The 18531-nt window shown below is 43.6% G+C and overlaps 1 protein-coding gene across 2 annotated transcripts in view; it reads left to right on the forward strand.

Moving 5' to 3' along the window:
• The first annotated feature begins 16671 nt into the window (after positions 1 to 16671).
• Positions 16672 to 18531, forward strand: part of LOC115183943 (E3 ubiquitin-protein ligase SMURF1) — a 56888-nt gene continuing 55028 nt past the window's right edge. The window contains exon 1 of one of the 2 annotated variants that reach the window (XM_029744926.1): positions 16672 to 16970. In XM_029744926.1, the coding sequence (XP_029600786.1) occupies positions 16916 to 16970 (55 nt within the window). In that variant the 5' untranslated portion in view covers positions 16672 to 16915. The remainder of the gene's footprint in view (positions 16971 to 18531) is intronic. The other variant, XM_029744924.1, reaches the window with a different exon arrangement.

Genomic DNA, 18531 nt, shown 5'->3' on the forward strand with positions numbered 1-18531 from the left:
CATGACTGGTTAGCTAGCTAGCTAGCAAGCATTAGAGCCTTCTGGCTAGCCTGTATCTAGGTTGTTTTTTTGGTCACTTGTAGATGAGCAGTGGAGCCATATGGTTTTCTGACCCTGTCCTCATTTTTGTTATCTCTGTACCTGAAGATACTTACCTTTAGTTACTTACCTGAAGATACTTACCTTTAGTTACTTACCTGAAGATACTTACCTTTAGTTACTTACCTAAAGATACTTACCTTTAGTTTAGTTACTTACTGAAGATACTTACCTTTAGTTACTTACCTTAAGATACTTACCTTTAGTTTAGTTACTTACCTGAAGATACTTACCTTTAGTTACTTACCTTAAGATACTTACCTTAAGATACTTACCTTTAGTTACTTACCTTAAGATACTTACCTTTAGTTACTTACTGGAGATACTTACCTTTAGTTTAGTTACTTACTGGAGATACTTACCTTTAGTTTAGTTACTTACCTGAAGATACTTACCTTTAGTTTAGTTACTTACCTAAAGATACTTACCTTTAGTTTAGTTACTTACCTGAAGATACTTACCTTTAGTTTAGTTACTTACCTAAAGATACTTACCTTTAGTTTAGTTACTTACCTAAAGATACTTACCTTTAGTTTAGTTACTTACCTGAAGATACTTACCTTTAGTTTAGTTACTTACCTTAAGATACTTACCTTTAGTTACTTACCTTTAGTTTAGTTACTTACTGAAGATACTTACCTTTAGTTACTTACCTGAAGATACTTACCTTTAGTTCAGTTACTTACCTTAAGATACTTACCTTTAGTTACTTACCTTAAGATACTTACCTTTAGTTTAGTTACTTACTGAAGATACTTACCTGAAGATACTTACCTTTAGTTACTTACCTAAAGATACTTACCTTTAGTTACTTACCTTTAGTTACTTACCTGAAGATACTTACCTTTAGTTTAGTTACTTACCTTAAGATACTTACCTTTAGTTTAGTTACTTACCTTAAGATACTTACCTTTAGTTACTTACCTGAAGATTCTTACCTTAAGTTACTTACCTTTAGTTACTTACCTGAAGATACTTACCTTTAGTTACTTACCTGAAGATACTTACATTTAGTTGAGTTACTTACCTGAAGATACTTACCTTTAGTTTAGTTACTTACTGAAGATACTTACCTTTAGTTTAGTTACTTACTGAAGATACTTACCTTTAGTTTAGTTACTTACCTGAAGATACTTACCTTTAGTTTAGTTACTTACCTGAAGATACTTACCTTTAGTTTAGTTACTTACCTAAAGATACTTACCTTTAGTTTAGTTACTTACTGAAGATACTTACCTTTAGTTTAGTTACTTACCTAAAGATACTTACCTTTAGTTTAGTTACTTACCTGGAGATACTTACCTTTAGTTTAGTTACTTACCTGAAGATACTTACCTTTAGTTTAGTTACTTACTGAAGATACTTACCTTTAGTTTAGTTACTTACCTAAAGATACTTACCTTTAGTTTAGTTACTTACTGAAGATACTTACCTTTAGTTACTTACCTTTAGTTTAGTTACTTACCTAAAGATACTTACCTTTAGTTACTTACCTGAAGATACTTACCTTTAGTTTAGTTACTTACCTTTAGTTTAGTTACTTACCTGAAGATACTTACCTTTAGTTACTTACCTGAAGATACTTACCTTTAGTTTAGTTACTTACCTAAAGATACTTACCTTTAGTTTAGTTACTTACCTAAAGATACTTACCTTTAGTTACTTACCTGAAGATACTTACCTTTAGTTACTTACCTGGAGATACTTACCTTTAGTTTAGTTACTTACCTAAAGATACTTACCTTTAGTTACTTACCTGAAGATACTTACCTTTAGTTACTTACCTGAAGATACTTACCTTTAGTTTAGTTACTTACTGGAGATACTTACCTTTAGTTTAGTTACTTACCTAAAGATACTTACCTTTAGTTTAGTTACTTACCTAAAGATACTTACCTTTAGTTTAGTTACTTACCTAAAGATACTTACCTTTAGTTACTTACCTGAAGATACTTACCTTTAGTTACTTACCTGAAGATACTTACCTTTAGTTTAGTTACTTACCTAAAGATACTTACCTTTAGTTTAGTTACTTACTGAAGATACTTACCTTTAGTTTAGTTACTTACTGAAGATACTTACCTTTAGTTACTTACCTTAAGATACTTACCTTTAGTTACTTACCTTAAGATACTTACCTTTAGTTTAGTTACTTACCTGAAGATCTGTGGCTACCTGTACATACTGGAAACCTGTGGAATAAAGTCTTGTTTTTTACTCTTTATGCCAGAATCTGTGTTCGTTTAACTACAGTGAGTGATGCTCGTCTCCCGTACAGCCTCAAGCTAAGCTTTCGCTGTCCCTACGACATCAACCAGCTAGCTATAATACCTGAGCCCCTGATCGTGCAGCCGATCCGCCTGTAGCTGTGAACCCTGGGCTGATTTCACCGGGCATTCTTCCTTGTCCCATACCGCTGCTGATCAAGTTTAGCCAGGTCGTCACTGTGCTTCTGCCTCTGCATTGCTTGTTCATTGAGGGTTTTAGGCCGGGTGTCTGTAAAGCCCTTTGTGACTGTTGATCAGGGCGGTCCTGATTAACGTCAGATCAATAGTCATACATTTGGAACAACAACAGTGAGTGTTGTGTTTGGGTTGTATAATTCTTATTTTGCTAATGTGAACGTTTAGCTGGTCCGGAGTGGACTACATTTGAATTGAAATGATTCGCTCGGATGACAACCATCCATCATGCAATGCACCACCACTTTTATAAAGAACACTCTTAAATCAAATCAAATGTATTTATATAGTTCTTCTTACATCAGCTGATATCTCAAAATGCTGTACAGAAACCCAGCCTAAAACCCCAAACAGCAAGCAATGCAGGTGTAGAAGCACGGTGGCAAGGAAAAACTCCCTAGAAAGGCCAAAACCTAGGAAGAAACCTAGAGAGGAACCAGGTTATGAGGGGTGGCCAGTCCTCTTCTGGCTGTGCCGGGTGGAGATTATAACAGAACATGGCCAAGATGTTCAAATGTTCATAAATGACCAGCAGGGTCAAATAATAATCACAGTGGTTGTAGAGGGTGCAACAAGTCAGTAACACAAGAGTAAGTGTCAGTTGGCTTTTTCATAGCCGATCATTGAGAGTATCTCTCTTAAATCTATTGTACATGGAACAACAAGGTTTTCTATGTATTCATGATTAATATTCCCCAGTGATTTGTCTGCCATTGTAATCCTTGGGTGGGCCACCTAAACTGACATTCAGGTGACCAAAGTCCAAACAGTGTAAAGATTTAAAATCAGATGCCGGGGTTGAAGCTGTGGGCAAATTATGCCACCATCAGGACCAACTGGACACATCGCCCTAGGAGGAGCTACTGCTATACCACCATTTACATTTAAGTCATTTAGCAGACGCTCTTATCCAGAGCGACTTACAAATTGGTGCATTCACCTATAATATCCAGTAGAACAAACACTTTACAATAGTGCAGCTAAATCCTTTAAAGGGGGGGGGGGTTAGAAGGATTACTTTATCCTATCCCAGGTATTCCTTAAAGAGGTGGGGTTTCAGGTGTCTCCGGAAGGTGGTGATTGACTCCGCTGTCCTGGCATCGTGAGGGAGATTGTTCCACCATTGGGGTGCCAGAGCGGCGAACAGTTTTGACTGGGCTGAGCGGGAACTGTGCTTCCTCAGGGGTAGGGAGGCGAGCAGGCCAGAGGTGGATGAACGCAGTGCCCTTGTTTGGGTGTAGGGCCTGATCAGAGTCTGAAGGTACGGAGGTGCCGTTCCCCTCACAGCTCCGTAGGCAAGCACCATGGTCTTGTAGCGGATGCGAGCTTCAACTGGAAGCCAGTGGAGAGAGCGGAGGAGCGGGGGTGACGTGAGAGAACTTGGGAAGGTTGAACACCAGACGGGCTGCGGCGTTCTGGATGAGTTGTAGGGGTTTGATGGCACAGGCAGGGAGCCCAGCCAACAGCGAGTTGCAGTAATCCAGACGGGAGATGACAAGTGCCTGGATTAGGACCTGCGCCGCTTCCTGTGTGAGGCAGGGTCGTACTCTGCGAATGTTGTAGAGCATGAACCTACAGGATCGGGTCACCGCCTTGATGTTAGTGGAGAACGACAGGGTGTTGTCCAGGATCACGCCAAGGTTCTTAGCACTCTGGGAGGAGGACACAAGGGAGTTGTCAACCGTGATGGCGAGATCATGGAACGGGCAGTCCTTCCCCGGGAGGAAGAGCAGCTCCGTCTTGCCGAGGTTCAGCTTGAGGTGGTGATCCGTCATCCACACTGATATGTCTGCCAGACATGCAGAGATGCGATTCGCCACCTGGTTGTCAGAAGGGGGAAAGGAGAAGATTAATTGTGTGTCGTCTGCGTAGCAATGATAGGAGAGACCGTGTGAGGATATGACAGAGCCAAGTGACTTGGTGTATAGCGAGAATAGGAGAGGGCCTAGAACAGAGCCCTGGGGGACACCAGTGGTGAGAGCACGTGGTGCGGAGACAGCTTCTCGCCACGCCACCTGGTAGGAGCGACCTGTCAGGTAGGACGCAATCCAAGCGTGGGCCGCGCCGGAGATGCCCAGCTCGGAGAGGGTGGAGAGGAGGATCTGATGGTTCACAGTATCAAAGGCAGCAGATAGGTCTAGAAGGATGAGAGCAGAGGAGAGAGAGTTAGCTTTAGCAGTGCGGAGAGCCTCCGTGACACAGAGAAGAGCAGTCTCAGTTGAATGCCCAGTCTTGAAACCTGACTGATTAGGATCAAGAAGGTCGTTCTGAGAGAGATAGCAGGAGAGCTGGCCAAGGACGGCACGTTCAAGAGTTTTGGAGAGAAAAGAAAGAAGGGATACTGGTCTGTAGTTGTTGACATCGGAGGGATCGAGTGTAGGTTTTTTCAGAAGGGGTGCAACTCTCGCTCTCTTGAAGACGGAAGGGACGTAGCCAGCGGTCAAGGATGAGTTGATGAGCGAGGTGAGGTAGGGGAGAAGGTCTCCGGAAATGGTCTGGAGAAGAGAGGAGGGGATAGGGTCAAGTGGGCAGGTTGTTGGGCGGCCGGCCGTCACAAGACGCGAGATTTCATCTGGAGAGAGAGGGGAGAAAGAGGTCAAAGCACAGGGTAGGGCAGTGTGAGCAGGACCAGCGGTGTCGCTTGACTTAGCAAACGAGGATCGGATGTCGTCAACCTTCTTTTCAAAATGGTTGACGAAGTCATCCGCAGTGAGGGAGGAGGGGGGGGGAGGGGGAGGAGGATTCAGGAGGGAGGAGAAGGTAGCAAAAAGCTTCCTAGGGTTAGAGGCAGATGCTTGGAATTTAGAGTGGTAGAAAGTGGCTTTAGCAGCAGAGACAGAAGAGGAAAATGTAGAGAGGAGGGAGTGAAAGGATGCGAGGTCCGCAGGGAGGCGAGTTTTCCTCCATTTCCGCTCGGCTGCCCGGAGCCCTGTTCTGTGAGCTCGCAGTGAGTCGTCGAGCCACGGAGCAGGAGGGGAGGACCGAGCCGGCCTGGAGGATAGGGGACAGAGAAAATCAAAGGATGCAGAGAGGGAGGAGAGGAGGGTTGAGGAGGCAAAATCAGGAGATAGGTTGGAGAAGGTTTGAGCAGAGGGAAGAGATGATAGGATGGAAGAGGAGAGAGTAGCAGGAGAGAGAGAGCGAAGGTTGGGACGGCGCAATACCATCCGAGTAGGGGCAGAGTGAGAAGTTTTTGATGAGAGCGAGAGGGAAAAGGATACAAGGTAGTGGTCGGAGACTTGGAGAGGAGTTGCAATGAGATTAGTGGAAGAACAGCATCTAGTAAAGATGAGGTCAAGCGTATTGCCTGCCTTGTGAGTAGGGGGGGAAGGTGAGAGGGTGAGGTCAAAAGAGGAGAGGAGTGGAAAGAAGGAGGCAGAGAGGAATGAGTCGAAGGTAGACGTGGGGAGGTTAAAGTCACCCAGAACTGTGAGAGGTGAGCCATCCTCAGGGAAGGAACTTATCAAGGCGTCAAGCTCATTGATGAACTCTCCAAGGGAACCTGGAGGGCGATAAATGATGAGGATGTTAAGCTTGAAAGGGCTGGTAACTGTGACAGCATGGAATTCAAATGAGGAGATAGACAGATTGGTCAGGGGAGACACATCGCCCTAGGAGGAGCTACTGCTATACCACCATCAGGACCAACTGGACACATCGCCCTAGGAGGAGCTACTGCTATACCACCATCAGGACCAACTGGACACATCGCCCTAGGAGGAGCTACTGCTATGGAGCCATCAGGACCAACTGGACACATCGCCCTAGGAGGAGCTACTGCTATACCACCATCAGGACCAACTGGACACATCGCCCTAGGAGGAGCTACTGCTATACCACCATCAGGACCAACTGGACACATCGCCCTAGGAGGAGCTACTGCTATGGAGCCATCAGGACCAACTGGACACATCGCCCTAGGAGGAGCTACTGCTATACCACCATCAGGACCAACTGGACACATCGCCCTAGGAGGAGCTACTGCTATGGAGCTATCAGGACCAACTGGACACATCGCCCTAGGAGGAGCTACTGCTATGGAGCCATCAGGACCAACTGGACACATCGCCCTAGGAGGAGCTACTGCTATACCACCATCAGGACCAACTGGACACATCGCCCTAGGAGGAGCTACTGCTATGGAGCCATCAGGACCAACTGGACACATCGCCCTAGGAGGAGCTACTGCTATACCACCATCAGGACCAACTGGACACATCGCCCTAGGAGGAGCTACTGCTATACCCCCATCAGGACCAACTGGACACATCGCCCTAGGAGGAGCTACTGCTATACCAACATCAGGACCAACTGGACACATCGCCCTAGGAGGAGCTACTGCTATGGAGCCATCAGGACCAACTGGACACATCACCCTAGGAGGAGCTACTGCTATGGAGCCATCAGGACCAACTGGACACATCGCCTTAGGAGGAGCTACTGCTACACCACCATCAGGACCAACTGGACACATCGCCCTAGGAGGAGCTACTGCTATACCACCATCAGGACCAACTGGACACATTGCCCTAGGAGGAGCTACTGCTATGGAGCCATCAGGACCAACTGGACACATCACCCTAGGAGGAGCTACTGCTATACCACCATCAGGACCAACTGGACACATCGCCCTAGGAGGAGCTACTGCTACACCAACATCAGGACCAACTGGACACATCGCCCTAGGAGGAGCTACTGCTATACCACCATCAGGACCAACTGGACACATCGCCCTAGGAGGAGCTACTGCTATACCACCATCAGGACCAACTGGACACATCGCCCTAGGAGGAGCTACTGCTATGGAGCCATCAGGACCAACTGGACACATCGCCCTAGGAGGAGCTACTGCTATGGAGCCATCAGGACCAACTGGACACATCGCCCTAGGAGGAGCTACTGCTATACCACCATCAGGACCAACTGGACACATCACCCTAGGAGGAGCTACTGCTATGGAGCCATCAGGACCAACTGGACACATCGCCCTAGGAGGAGCTACTGCTATACCACCATCAGGACCAACTGGACACATCGCCCTAGGAGGAGCTACTGCTATGGAGCCATCAGGACCAACTGGACACATCGCCCTAGGAGGAGCTACTGCTATACCACCATCAGGACCAACTGGACACATCGCCCTAGGAGGAGCTACTGCTATGGAGCCATCAGGACCAACTGGACACATCGCCCTAGGAGGAGCTACTGCTATGGAGCCATCAGGACCAACTGGACACATCGCCCTAGGAGGAGTTACTGCTATACCACCATCAGGACCAAATGGACACATCGCCCTAGGAGGAGCTACTGCTATACCACCATCAGGACCAACTGGACACATCGCCCTAGGAGGAGCTACTGCTATACCACCATCAGGACCAACTGGACACATCGCCCTAGGAGGAGCTACTGCTATGGAGCCATCAGGACCAACTGGACACATCGCCCTAGGAGGAGCTACTGCTATGGAGCCATCAGGACCAACTGGACACATCGCCCTAGGAGGAGCTACTGCTATACCACCATCAGGACCAACTGGACACATCACCCTAGGAGGAGCTACTGCTATGGAGCTATCAGGACCAACTGGACACATCGCCCTAGGAGGAGCTACTGCTATACCACCATCAGGACCAACTGGACACATCGCCCTAGGAGGAGCTACTGCTATACCACCATCAGGACCAACTGGACACATCGCCCTAGGAGGAGCTACTGCTATGGAGCCATCAGGACCAACTGGACACATCGCCCTAGGAGGAGCTACTGCTATACCACCATCAGGACCAACTGGACACATCGCCCTAGGAGGAGCTACTGCTATACCACCATCAGGACCAAATATATATATATACCACCATCAGGACCAACTGGACACATCGCCCTAGGAGGAGCTACTGCTATACCACCATCAGGACCAACTGGACACATCGCCCTAGGAGGAGCTACTGCTACACCACCATCAGGACCAACTGGACACATCACCCTAGGAGGAGCTACTGCTATGGAGCTGCTCCTTACAACGCTTGCCAAATATCACAACTCAAAATTAAAACAGATCATCCTATATGCATATTTTTAATTATGTTCACTACTTTAAAATGTCTTCTTCTCCAGAACCGTTTGACCAATAGGCACCAAGTTTGTTATATTTATGGATGGACATCTTCCAACGCAATATTTTACAACAATATGGCCACAATAAGACAATATTTACAACAATATGGACACAATAAGACAATATTTTACAACAATATGGCCACAATAAGACAATATTTAAAACAATATGGACACAATAACACAATATTTACAACAATATGGCCACAATAACACAATATTTACAACAATATGGACACAATAAGACAATATTTACAACAATATGGACACAATAACACAATATTTACAACAATATGGACACAATAACACAATATTTTACAACAATATGGACACAATAACACAATATTTACAACAATATGGACACAATAACACAATATTTACAACAATATGGACACAATAAGACAATATTTACAACAATAACACAATATTTACAACAATATGGACACAATAAGACAATATTTTCCAAGACTCAACAACAATATGGCCACAATAAGCCAATGCGCTTGAGTGATGAGTGATTTTTCCTGTCTAACAGTGCCCCCATGTGGCCAAACTGAACCATACTTTACAGGTTAGCTAGACTCATGTCCCTTAGTATGTGTGCCAAATTTCATCACTCTGAGTCAAATAGATGAAGAGATATAAACATGTACCCGTTATATAGCGCCACCGTGTGGTCGATCTGAATGTGTTTGATTATGTTGAGTCTCGGCAGTATTTGGAACATGTGGTACCAAGTATGTTTACAGTATGAATATCCGTGTCTGATTTATAGGCATTAATGTACCGGACCACGCCCACATGAATGTTTATTGGTCAGTAGCGGCCGTGTTGTTTGACATACTATTCTGGAAAATATTGCGAATGAGCGAGCTTGATCCATAGATGCCACATGTCAAAGTTCATCCAGATCGGCACAGTGGTTCCAGAGATGTCATTTAAGTGTTTTTTTTCACAAAATTCAAAATGGTGGATAAATCCATTACGGCGGACCTCATGGGTCTGTGAGGTAAAGTGTTCCTTGTGAGAAGAGGGACCCGATGCACTGAATTTCAGGACTCTAGGTCATATGGGGTGAGGGACCTTTCAAAGTTTTCCATTTCAAACACCCGTTATATAGCGCCACCTTGTGGTCAATTGGCACGGTATTGTACGAGAGGGTGTGGGACTATGGGCTTTTACCATCATGTCAAGTTTCACCTTCCTCTGTCTTACCATCTCATGGGAATTTGCATGTTGATTTTCCTCACAAGAAGAACCAATTATAATAATAATAATAATAATTAAAGCAGCATTGCCAGGGTTCAAGCTGTGTGCCCACTTTGCCACAATCAGGAATAATTTAACTAATTTCCTTAGGATGTGTCACGTCCTGACCAGTAATAGGGGTTATTTGTTATTGTAGTTTGGTCAGGATGTGGCAGAGGGATATTTTTTTTTTAATGTGTTTCGGGGTTTGTGGTTAATGTTATATGTTAGTATATTTCTATGTTCGTTCTAGTCTTTCTATTTCTATGTTTAGTTAATGGGGGTTGACCTTCAGTTGGAAGCAGCTGCTCCTCGTTGCTTCTAATTGAAGGTCCTATTTAAGAGGGGTGTTTTTCTGAGGGATTTGTGGGTAGTTGCTTCCTTGTTTAGTGTTTGTTGCACCTGACAGGACTGTTTCGTTTTGTTCTTTTTTTTGTAAACGTATTTATTTGTTTCTCCTTCTTTAAAATAAAAAGAAGATGAGTATAAACATTCCCGCTGCGTTTTGGTCTGATCCTTACGACAACCGTGACAGGATGAGTTACTTCCGTACTATTTACCACGCTTGCCAAATATCAGAGTTTAAAATCAAACTGATCATATGATTTGCTTTGATGTATTTTGGACCATTTTCAATGACGTTGACTACTTTAAACATCTTCTCCAGAGCCGCTCGACCGATAAGAACCACATTTGGTAAATATTTGTTTTTATTATGGATCCCCATTAACTGTTGCCAAGGCAGCAGCTCCTCTTCCTGGGGTCCAGCAAAATTAAGGACGTTTTGAAAACATTACAATACATATCTGCAATACATTTAGTGTGTTACCTCAGACCACATATCTACAATACATTTAGTGTGTTACCTCAGACCACTACTCTACTACCACATATCTACAATACATTTAGTGTGTTACCTCAGACCTCTACTCTACTACCACATATCTACAATACATTTAGTGTGTTACCTCAGGCCACATATCTACAGTAGTCCAGGTGTGAAAAAACTAGGGCCTGTAGGACCTGCCTTGTTGATAGTGTTGTTAAGAAGGTAGAAACTAGGGCTTGTAGGACCTGCCTTGTTGATAGTGTTGTTAAGAAGGTAGAAACTAGGGCCTGTAGGACCTGCCTTGTTGATAGTGTTGTTAAGAAGGTAGAAACTAGGGCCTGTAGGACCTGCCTTGTTGATAGTGTTGTTAAGAAGGTAGAGACTAGGGCCTGTAGGACCTGCCTTGTTGATAGTGTTGTTAAGAAGGCAGAGCAGTGCTTTATTATGGACAGACTTCTCCCCATCTTAGCTACTGTTGTATCAATATGTTTTGACCAGGACAGTTTACAATCCAGGGTAACTCCAAGCAGTTTAGTCACCTCAACTTGCTAAATGTCCACATTATTCATTACAAGAGTTAGTTTAGTTGAAGTTTAGGGTTTAGCAATTGATTTGTCCCAAATACAATGCTTTTAGTTTATGAAATATTTAGGACTAACTTATTTCTTGCCTCTCACTCTGAAACTATCTGCAGCTCTTTAAATGTTGCAGTCATTTCAGTCACTGTAGTAGCTGACGTGAACAGTGTTGAGTCATCCACACACATTGAAACACTGGCTTTACTCAAAGTCAGTGGCGTGTCATTCGTAAAGATTGAAAAAAGTAAGGGGCCTAGACAGCTGCCCTGGGGAATTCCTAATTCTATCAGTAAGGGGCCTAGACAGCTGCCCTGGGGAATTCCTGATTCTACCAGTAAGGGGCCTAGACAGCTGCCCGTGGGAATTCCTGATTCTACCAGTAAGGGGCCTAGACAGCTGCCCGTGGGAATTCCTGATTCTACCAGTAAGGGCCCTAGACAGCTGCCCGTGGGAATTCCTGATTCTACCAGTAAGGGGCCTAGACAGCTGCCCTGGGGAATTCCTGATTCTACCAGTAAGGGGCCTAGACAGCTGCCCTGGGGAATTCCTTATTCTCCCAGTAAGGGGCCTAGACAGCTGCCCTGGGGAATTCCTGATTCTACCAGTAAGGGGCCTAGACAGCTGCCCTGGGGAATTCCTAATTCTACCAGTAAGGGCCCTAGACAGCTGCCCTGGGGAATTCCTGATTCTACCAGTAAGGGGCCTAGACAGCTGCCCTGGGGAATTCCTGATTCTACCAGTAAGGGGCCTAGACAGCTGCCCTGGGGAATTCCTGATTCTACCAGTAAGGGGCCTAGACAGCAGCCCTGGGGAATTCCTGATTCTACCATTAAGGGGCCTAGACAGCTGCCCTGGGGAATTACTAATTCTGTTGGAGAGGCTTCCGTTAGAAAACACCCTCTGTTTTCTGTTAGACAGGTAACTCTTGATCCAGAGTATAGCAGGGGACGTAAGGCCAAAACACAGACGTTTTCCAGCAGCAGGTTATGCAGCTTTGACTCCCCCTGCGTTATGCATTATGCATTATGCTCTATCATGTCAAAAGCTTCTCTGAAGTCTAACAAAGCAGCCTTTTCTTTTCAACCTAATGCATCTATACCAAACACAACCTAATGCATTCACTCCCCCTATACCCTATCTATACCTAATGCATTTACTCCCCTTATACCCTATCTATACCTAATGCATTCACTCCCCCTATACCCTATCTATACCTAATGCATTTACTCCCCCTATACCCTATCCATACCTAATGCATTTACTCCCCCTATACCCTATCTATACCTAATGCATTTACTCCCCCTATACCCTATCTATACCTAATGCATTCACTCCCCCTATACCCTATCTATACCTAATGCATTCACTCCCCCTATACCCTATCTATACCTAATGCATTTACCCCCCTATACCCTATCTATACCAAACACAACCTAATGCATTCACTCCCCCTATACCCTATCTATACCTAATGCATTTACTCCCCCTATACCCTATCTATACCCTAATGCATGTACTCCCCCTATACCCTATATATACCTAATGCATTCACTCCCCCTATACCCTATCTATACCTAATGCATTTACTCCCCCTATACCCTATCTATACCCTAATGCATTCACTCCCCCTATACCCTATCTATACTTAATGCATTCACTCCCCCTATACCCTATCTATACCCTAATGCATTTACTCCCCCTATACCCTATCTATACCCTAATGCATTTACTCCCCCTATACCCTATCTATACCCTAATGCATTCACTCCCCCTATACCCTATCTATACCCTAATGCATTTACTCCCCCTATACCCTATCTATACTTAATGCATTCACTCCCCCTATACCCTATCAATACCCTAATGCATTTACTCCCCCTATACCCTATCTATACCCTAATGCATTTACTCCCCCTATACCCTATCTATACCTAATGCATTTACTCCCCCTATACCCTATCTATACCTAATGCATTCACTCCCCCTATACCCTATCTATACCCTAATGCATTCACTCCCCCTATACCCTATCTATACCAAACACAACCTAATGCATTTACTCCCCCTATACCCTATCTATACCTAATGCATTTACTCCCCCTATACCCTATCTATACCCTAATGCATTTACTCCCCCTATACCCTATCTATACCCTAATGCATTTCCTCCCCCTATACCCTATCTATACCTAATGCATTTACTCCCCCTATACCCTATCTATACCTAATGCATTCACTCCCCCTATACCCTATCTATACCCTAATGCATTCACTCCCCCTATACCCTATCTATACCAAACACAACCTAATGCATTCACTCCCCCTATACTCTATCTATACCCTAATGCATTCACTCCCCCTATACCCTATCTATACCTAATGCATTCACTCCCCCTATACCCTATCTATACCTAATGCATTCACTCCCCTATACCCTATCTATACCAAACACAACCTAATGCATTTACTCTCCCTATACCCTATCTATACCCTAATGCATTTACTCCCCCTATACCCTATCTATACCCTAATGCATTTACTCCCCCTATACCCTATCTATACCCTAATGCATTTACTCCCCCTATACCCTATCTATACCCTAATGCATTCACTCCCCCTATACCCTATCTATACCCTAATGCATTTATTCCCCCTATACCCTATCTATACCTAATGCATTTACTCCCCTATACCCTCTCTATACCTAATGCATTTACACCCCTTATACCCTATCTATACCCTAATGCATTTACTCCCCCTATACCCTATCTATACCCTAATGCATTTACTCCCCCTATACCCTATCTATACCTAATGCATTTACTCCCCTATACCCTCTCTATACCTAATGCATTTACTCCCCTTATACCCTATCTATACCCTAATGCATTTACTCCCCCTATACCCTATCTATACCTAATGCATTTACTCCCCTATACCCTATCTATACCTAATGCATTTACTCCCCCTATACCCAATCTATACCCTAATGCATTTACTCCCCCTATACCCTATCTATACCTAATGCATTTACTCCCCCAATAACATATCTATACCCTAATGCATTCACTCCCCCTATACCCTTCCTATACCTAATGCATTCACTCCCCCTATACCCTATCTATACCAAACACAACCTAATGCATTTACTCCCCCTATACCCTATCTATACCTAATGCATTTACTCCCCCTATACCCTATCTATACCCTAATGCATTTACTCCCCCTATACCCTATCTATACCCTAATGCATTTACTCCCCCTATACCCTATCTATACCTAATGCATTTACTCCCCCTATACCCTATCTATACCTAATGCATTTACTCCCCCCATACCCTATCTATACCTAATGCATTTACTCCCCCTATACCCTATCTATACCTAATGCATTTACTCCCCCTATACCCTATCTATACCTAAATCATTTACTCCCCCTATACCCTATGTGTCCAATCTATACCAAAAAACAACCAAATGCCAAAGGAATGGGTTTGTGTGTGTTCATTTAGTTTGTGCAGTAAACAGCATTATGAGAGACTCCTTTGTTCCACAGCTAATCACACTAATGAACACTGCAACAAACCCAAAGCAGCTAAAACTACTAAACTAATCCATGCAACCTAACATTTTCTCTCATTTACCCTTCCTTCCTTCCTTCTCTCCTTTCTCTCTCTCTCACCCTATTTTCCTTCCTTTCTCTCTCTCTTCCATAATTTCTTTCCTTCTCTCTCTTCTTTACTCTCTCCTTCCTTCCTTTCCTTCTCTCTCTCTCTCCTTACTCTTTCCTCCTTCTCGCCTCCTTCTCTCTCTCTCTCCTTACTCTTTCCTCCTTCCCGCCTCCTTCTCTCTCCTTGCCGTTCACACTTAAAAAAAAACATTTATCCTAAACAGTCCGATTCCCGAGCACGCCTATGTTTCCAGAGCCGAGGAAGTATTAGCCATGTAACTTCAGGACATGCCTGTTTGAGCCAGTCCAGAACATAGAGATCCTATCACATTACTAGAGGGGATGTGTCGTAAACCGTCAACCTTCCAGAATGGGGTGAAAATCGCAGCCATATTGGTCAGGGAGAAATCCAAACCATTCAAATTGGAACGATGGTATAATCCAGATGTTTCTTATGCATTAAAATAAAAAGCATGTGATATCCGAAATGGTGTAATATAATTATTGTCAACCTAAAATATTGTAATTTATACCATGGCATTGTTGAATGCTCATTTCTGAGTGGCTTGAATGGCATTCTAAAGCATGTTTTATTTCCCTTTATAGACTGGGTGGTTCGAGCCCTGAATGCTGATTGGCTGACAGCCGTGGTTACCACGGGCATGACAAAACATTTATTTTTACTGTTGTAATTACATTGATAACCAGTTTATAATAGCAATAATAGCACTTCAGGGGTTTGTGATATATGGCCAATATACCATGGCTAAGGGCTGTATCCAGGCTCTCCGCGTTGCGTCGGGTTTGTTTGTTTGTGGATGTTGGAACACATTTCTAAAGACAAAATAAACACATTTCTAAAGACAAAACAAACACATTTCTAAAGACAAACAAACACATTTCTAAAGACAAAACAAACACATTTCTAAAGACAAAACAAACACATTTCTAAAGACAAAACAAACACATTTCTAAAGACAAAACAAACACATTTCTAAAGACAAACAAACACATTTCTAAAGACAAAACAAACACATTTCTAAAGACAAAACAAACACATTTCTAAAGACAAACAAACACATTTCTAAAGACAAACAAACACATTTTGTGTTAAATTATAGCCATGGTATAAAAGGGACAATCAACTCGGGGCTCTCTGCGTTCTCTGGAAAATGATGAAACTCCGTGGAAGGTTAGTTCCCCTCCACTAGAGCGTCGTGGAACATACAGTACCTTCCACATTGTTCATTGTCTTTAGAAATGTGTTTGTTTTGTCTTTAGAAATGTGTTTGTTTGTCTTTAGAAATGTGTTTGTTTGTTTTCCATAGAATGCATTGCCACTCATTAATTATACCTTACATAATTATAAATACAATTTATGGGTTTTATACAAATTTTCTTTATAGTAAAATACCATAAATGTCAATGTTTGTTTGTTGGCTGTGGTGGATTGACTGTATTGTTTGAATGGGATGTTAGCATTGAATTAATATAAATAATGGAATCAATCCTCTAAAACAGGCTGGCCAGCTAGCTAAAACACATACAGTACAGATAAATGATTTACATTCATTATTTTTTTCCCACAATATCTTATCACAGCACTGGGAAACCATAGTTGCTCGACTCCCTGACCAACATGGCTGACCTTCAGACAATCATATATAGGGATCCCCCTCCTTTTTCCCAATCTAGTATTCTAACTTTATGGTCCAGAGACACCGAAAATGTCCGTCTGTGTTGCGGCTTGTTCGGGACGGGGGACTTCGCCTGGAAATAATACACATTTCCCCGTGAGGAAGACAGAAACAAGCCACATATTCTGACAACCTAGAGGTCCTATATCCTCAGGAGGAGTGTTGGAGTTGGTTGTATTGAAGCAGGAGTTTACAACAACTGTTCTTCCGTTGTGATGTCGGGTCCCGGGTCTCGGAGAAACGGGTCCAGCATCAAAATCCGCCTGACAGGTAAACTATAACGGTAGATAACTAAAACGTTTTACGGTTCATTTTGTGTTTTTTGGGATTAAAAACCCCCCGGTAACGGATAAATTCTGCTGGACAGACCATTTACTAGCCTGTCATGGCGATGGCTACATCAACATCCGGTTCTTCTATTTACTAACATCTTAACGTACAATATAGGTAACGTTAACTAGGCCGGGGACTAACTAGTACTAGTTAGTTAAAAAAAAAAAATAACTCAACAACCAAACGGATGAGGATAACTAGTTCGTGGATATTTAACTAGTACATTTTAGATTTGATATTCGCCTGTTTAACAAGCTAGTTAGTGTCTGTCATGTCCAAGGTGTTTTTACTTGGTTAACTAACGGGAATAGTTAGTTAGTTAGGTTAGCCATGACCTGAATGCTAATCCGACAGACAAACAACAGACAACAACTGTTTAGTCGACTATCTGACACGGTGGCCTAACCAGACCTAAACATTAGCCCTTTCTAGACTAACCAGGAGTTATTCCAGCTAACTACCTTCCCCTCTATAACTGACCTGCTCTCTACATTACCTACATATCTAACCTGGCTAACCAGCTAGCGTTTACAGATGTAGCTAGCTAGCTAACTACCTTCCCTCTATAACTGACGTGCTCTCTCTACATTACCTACATATCTAACCTGGCTAACCAGCTAGCGTTTACAGATGTAGCTAGCTAGCTAACTACTTCCCTCTGTAACTGACCTGCTCTCTACATTACCTACATATCTAACCTGGCTAACCAGCTAGCGTTTACAGATGTAGCTAGCTAGCTAACTACCTTCCCTCTATAACTGACCTGCTCTCTACATAACCTACATATCTAACCTGGCTAACCAGCTAGCGTTTACAGATGTAGCTAGCTAGCTAACTACTTCCCTCTATAACTGACCTGCTCTCTACATTACCTACATATCTAACCTGGCTAACCAGCTAGCGTTTACAGATGTAGCTAGCTAGCTAACTGATCTCTATAAGCACCTAGTTGGCAGGGTTTCTACAGCAAATTAAGTCTCTAAACTAAGTTGACTAGTGTATACTCAGTAACGTTGACAAATACCTAGATAGTTTGTCCATAGTTGGTTAGTTAGTAGGTTGGCACACCACACACACTTGCTGTGTGAACCAGTGGACGAGGCTCAGTCCAGACTGCAGAAAGACATCACTTACCTCCATCTGAATAGAGGACCAGCCAGTCTGAATAGAGGCCCGGCCAGTCTGCATGGCTGCCGTTAACTACTACATGAATAGAGGCCCAGCCAGTCTGCATGGCTGCCGTTAACTACTACATGAATAGAGGCCCAGCCAGTCTGCATGGCTGCCGTTAACTACTGCACAAATAGAGGCCCAGCCAGTCTGCATGGCTGCCGTTAACTACTACACAAATAGAGGCCCTGCCAGTCTGAAGAGAGAACCAGCCAGTCTGCATGGCTGCCGTTAACTACTACATGAATAGAGGCCCAGCCAGTCTGCATGGCTGCCGTTAACTACTACATGAATAGAGACCCAGCCAGTCTGCATGGCTGCCGTTAAC

Source organism: Salmo trutta, unplaced genomic scaffold, assembly GCF_901001165.1.
Source record: "Salmo trutta unplaced genomic scaffold, fSalTru1.1, whole genome shotgun sequence".
Classification (NCBI taxonomy): domain Eukaryota; kingdom Metazoa; phylum Chordata; class Actinopteri; order Salmoniformes; family Salmonidae; genus Salmo; species Salmo trutta.